The following is a 5,251-nucleotide window of genomic DNA, read 5'->3' on the forward strand; positions in this document are numbered from 1 at the left end:
AGTATATGTTAACAGAATACTGTCTTAATTTTATAATAATATAATATAAAGTTTTTATATTATTATTCCAAATAAATTTAGTGAATTCCCAATTAAGAAACATATAACTCAGTATTTATAAAATAGAACAGCTCTATATTTTGAAGCATAAACGTTTTGCTTTGTCTTTAAGGTCACATATGTGGAGTTCATATGAATGTATATGTATGTAATAACAGGCATTATTACACAAGAGTTTATTCTGGGGAATTCTTGGTCAAGACCGAATCAAAGTTCATTAACACTCTTTGCCAACTAACCTTGACTTTCACCAATCACAGGACAGTAATTCACGATCTGATAACTAGAGGCAAATAGACAGTCATCTAGAAGAATCACGATTGGTTACTGATTTTGGTCATTGAGTATATAAACCAGTTAGGTTCAAGCTTATACCACAAAATCGTAACTCAACCACACGAAAAGGCGTATCGAAACAGAGAATCGGTAGGTTGTCTTAATTTTACTCTCCAATTTAAATTATTCATACCAGATACAATTTATTTGTTGTAATTTCCTCTAATTTCACACATCGTTTAACCTAAATTTTTTTACATTAATATATATACAATTATTATTATTCGTAATATTATAATAAATGTTTGATGGAGCACTTTATGGATTTTCTTATAGCTTTCAGGTTGTGAGCCTTTAGCTTTTCGCTGATTAATTTTGTATCTTCTTAGCAGTGCAATCTTATCAAGATGAAGATTTGTGTTGGAACTACCGTCCTCATTCTGATTATATTGGCCATGGTCCAGTTAGTCCAATCAATAGGATTCTTTGGGTCACACGGCTCTGGAAAACATTCCATTGGTTTCCATGCTGACAGCCAATACAGCGGGGGAAAGAAATTTGGAGTATTTCCTCTCCCCATTGCGATTGCTACTGGATATGGACATGGAAATGCTGGATATGGACATGGAAATGCTGGACATGGACAAGCTGGATATGGACAAGCTGGATATGGACAAGCTGGATATGGACAAGCTGGATATGGACAGGCTGGATATGGACAAGCTGGATATGGAAAGGCTGGATACGGTTCAGCCCATCATTACCCTAATGTTGGAACCCATAATGCTCATAAACCCAGTCATGACTACAATTCGGGCTACAAAGTCGAACACAAGGTATTACACAGAGTCTCTCACGACAAAGGATATTAGAGCTATTGTCTACTCTGAATGATTTATCCTGTTATGCCGAATTTTTGCTTGTATATATGTCACATTGGTTTTATCTTTGTACCAAAACTAATAGTATGGTATTTAACAAAGACAACCGCCAGTGAGCATGCTTGTGGTGTTTTGTAAATAAATATTTCTTTTACAAATCTCAAGATTTGGGTTTTAATCAAACTCGTTCTCAAACGCAACATATTTAAAAAGCTAGTGAAAAAAAAAAGTAAAATTTCAAATGTTAATAACACGATGGGTTATCTAAAGAAATTATCTCAGCAAACACCATCAGAAACTTTTTACAAGCTTATCTAATCTCGTGTTACAATACTTAACAACAAAAAACTTCTACTAACCTAAATGTGCTGAATGGTGTGACTGGCTTACTTTACTTCTTATTAATAGTGTTGGGACAAAAATATGTACAATAGTAACGTAATGAAATTTTTTAATAAACTTGACTTTACAATGTCTATTCTAACAAAGAATTCGGCTAGTTCTTTCGATAATTGAAAATCGAGCTGAATATTTTGAAGCTTAATATATCCGGTATTCGGGAAATGTTCTGCAGAGAATAACTTGGAACTCTGAATAGTCTTTTGTATTCATTGGACAAAGGGAATTTGGATTTATAGGCGAAATTCAGATCAAACGTTCAAGTGTAGTATAACCGAATCCAACGCTCAAAACGTCACCGTCTGTTCCAAATAAAAATCATACAGACGTAAAACCATGGGGGTCAGGCGCGGCCGTTACCATCTGCAAGCTCTACCTAAATAAAAGTGTTATTACATGTTTACGAACTTTCGATTGTTTGTTTGTTTTGAATTTCGCGCAAAGCTACACGAGGGCTATCTGCGCTAGCCGTCCCTAATTTAGCAATGTAAGACTAGAGGGAAGGCAGCTAGTCATCACCGCCGACTCTTTGGCTACTCTTTTACAACGAATAGTGGGATTAACCGTCACATTATAACGCCCCCACGACTGAAAGGGCGAGCATGTTTGGTGGGACGTAGATACGAACTACGACCTTTCGATATTCGTTTATTAAGAATATCGTGCTACGTGCAGAACATTTGTAAAATTTTGCAAAATGTACCTTACTAAAGATATATTCTAAACTAGTAGTTATGGAAGGGTGAAATTCATGTCTATTTTAATCATTACATACATATATCATAGCATGATAATATTGCCACAATTTCAACGTTCTAAGTCTGTAAACTTACCGCTGTCCCACCGGGGTACAATGGTTTTGTTTGTAGCTAAGCAAAAAGCTACACAATAATGGACTATCTTTGCTGTGCCCACCATGAAATTCCTTGTAGTTCATCGTCTAAATCAGTGCTTACCAAACTATATCGCCACAGCAAACAATGAGCGCTCATGTCCCTTCTAATAAAATTTTAGACCAATTAAAATATTTTACTTAATTGAAAATTGTAAGGCAATAATAGTCAATTGTAAATTTTAAAATATTGTCACCATTATTGCACATATTCATTACTATTACTTAATTGCAAAAAGGAACAAAATATATCGTGGTAACACAGGAGTATTGAATTAATTTTTAAAGATTACCTTGAGCTTGCCACAAACACACCCACATAATGATTTTTGCACAAACGTGTTGAAAGAAAAAACCCTATTTCTTATGGTTTCATTTTAACAAATATAACTTTGAAACCCTCAAAACTTTTCTGTACGCCCCCTGAATTAAAAAAGTAAAGTGTGGGTGCCCAGGTTGAGAAATACAGGTCTAAATTGTCTGCTGTGCATATATTACTTGATGTTTGTACAATGCACCTAGTTTCTGTTCTGTGTAGTGTGCAGACTCAAAATTAAGGTATAGTTTGTTGCCTTTCTATGAATTTTAGTCTCAAATCCATATTAATTTATGAAGTAAACGTTAACTGACGCCGACTGCAACATATGTAAGCAACTTATAACTAAGGCTTCACCTATACTTGAAATCTCTATCAAATAAAAGTGCAGCAAAGACGACTTTCAACTTGTAGTGAAATATATTTGTCATAAAAACATTAATATTAGAAGTATAATTAATTACAATTATGTTTCGGCAGCTGAGAAAATGTGTTCACACCGTAACACTAACAGCAGTGAAATGTGTATATTCCACTTTTGCCTACAATTTTAATTTATATTAAAGTAATTTCTTCACAACGCAAGCCAACGTTACTTTATCAATGTTTAGGCCGTCAGATTATTCAAATATAGCTCTAGTCCTAACGCTACTAGATAACGGTAAACTGATCAAAATGAATGTTGGGTTGTGTTTGACATGTGGTTTGAGAAACTCTTTTTCTTTGTCAAAATATATATCGTATAAAACATCATCGAAATAACTTAACCAATGTGAATGTCTCTTTCTTTGATTGACAGTGACTTGCGTAAACTTTCATAAAAAGAAGCTTAGAAACAAAAAAATTCATTTTTATTGAGTTTACCAATCAAATTCAAAACATTAAATTGGGACTTCCCTTGAATTTAAAGAAAAAATGACTGTACTTTATTATCGTTAAATGTTGAAAAATATATTTTTTACTCCCAATCATATACAACTATTTCACAAATCATTTAAGAAATCTGTATTTTTGCCGAGATAAAAATCTAAAATCATGATTTGCAAAGATTAAAACTATTTAATCTTTTTTCCTCCATATAAACAAAAGTTACCCCAAGTAAAATGCAGCTTCATTAGCTCTAAAGGGTCTGGTTGCATCAATTCAATATGAATTTACAGCTTCAGAAAAACGAAAATATTGTGTTGCGATATGTAAGATACAAAAAATGCTTTTGCTGTAGATTTCAATAACAAATATTTAACGTCTTCTTAAATCAACTTTCCTATATGTTTTATCTTTAACTTGATTCGAAAAACACCGCATGAAATTTCAGTGTTTACAATTACTGAGGTACAACAAAATAACCTACCAAAGTTACAAGATAGCCACCTGATTTTTAAATTGTTAATTAGAATGTTTCATTCAATATATGTAATACATTTTAAATTCATCATTTTCACCATAACATCTCTTTTGAGCGAATTTATTTGCCCATTCAAGCAGCTTGTTAGGCCAATGAAACCTAAGGTAAATATGGTCCAACAAACAGCGGCCTTGTCAGCAAAACGAAACCAGATACGGTCAAGCGCAAAAATGATCAAAAAACAAAATCAGGGCTGTAATTGTTCACAAACATTTCTTCTTCTAGTAACATACTGTAATGAATTTGTTTTAATAGGAAGGTTGTTTAGATTAAGTTTATATTTAAAAACATCCATATCTCTCTCTCCTCCTGATCGGGATTTAAGTCTTTTACGACCTGGGAGGGTCAGGTTCTGGTAGACCTCTTCCTCCCTACTGTACTGTTATTATATTTTACTATCTTCTTAGGTTTGGGTGGCTAGTTTAGTTTGTTGAATTCTATTATCACTTTCCTTTTCAGGGCCATGTCCGTTTTATGTTTTCAAGTTGTATATGTGTGTAGTCTTATGTTTGCTTGGTATTTGTGTTCTGTAATGTTTGTGGTGGACCGGCATGGCCAGGTGGTTAGGGCGCTCGACTCGTAATCTGAGGGTCGCGGGTTCGAATCCCCCTCACACCAAACATGCCAACCTCCACCTGGTCCAAAGTCCAGGATGAGAAAGGAGGATGGTTGGGCGCGGGGCTAGCAACTCCACCCCGTAAAAACCACCCTGCTACAAGTAACTGCAACAACACCTTCCGTTGGCGAGGTGTCGTTGGGGCCCTATGCTCCACTGGGAGTTTACAAGAATAATAATAATAAAAAAAAAAAATGTTTGTGGTAGTAAGAGTAACTGTGCTACCTGTGGTAATATTGCTGGTAGGTATTCTAACGCTATTTTCGTGATTAGTATGATGCAGTCTTCTTGGTTTATAAGGTTATTATTTTTTCCAGGAAATTTGAGACTATGTTTGTGACTGCCAAAGTTATATTGATTGCTAATTCCTTTGTTTTATCATTAATGGGTTCAGTATTCTTCTTTG

General features: G+C 34.4%; 1 protein-coding gene across 1 annotated transcript; it reads left to right on the forward strand.

The window, feature by feature from the left end:
• The first annotated feature begins 454 nt into the window (after nt 1-454).
• Nucleotides 455-1,360, forward strand: LOC106458034 (antifungal protein-like). Its single transcript, XM_013917490.2, has 2 exons — nt 455-486; nt 726-1,360. The coding sequence occupies exon 2, from the start codon at nt 744-746 to the stop codon at nt 1,206-1,208; it is 465 nt and encodes a 154-aa protein (XP_013772944.1). The 5' UTR covers nt 455-486; nt 726-743; the 3' UTR covers nt 1,209-1,360.
• The last annotated feature ends 3,891 nt before the right edge of the window (nt 1,361-5,251 follow it).

Source organism: Limulus polyphemus, unplaced genomic scaffold, assembly GCF_000517525.1.
Source record: "Limulus polyphemus unplaced genomic scaffold, Limulus_polyphemus-2.1.2 Scaffold20, whole genome shotgun sequence".
Taxonomy (NCBI): Eukaryota; Metazoa; Arthropoda; class Merostomata; order Xiphosura; family Limulidae; genus Limulus; species Limulus polyphemus.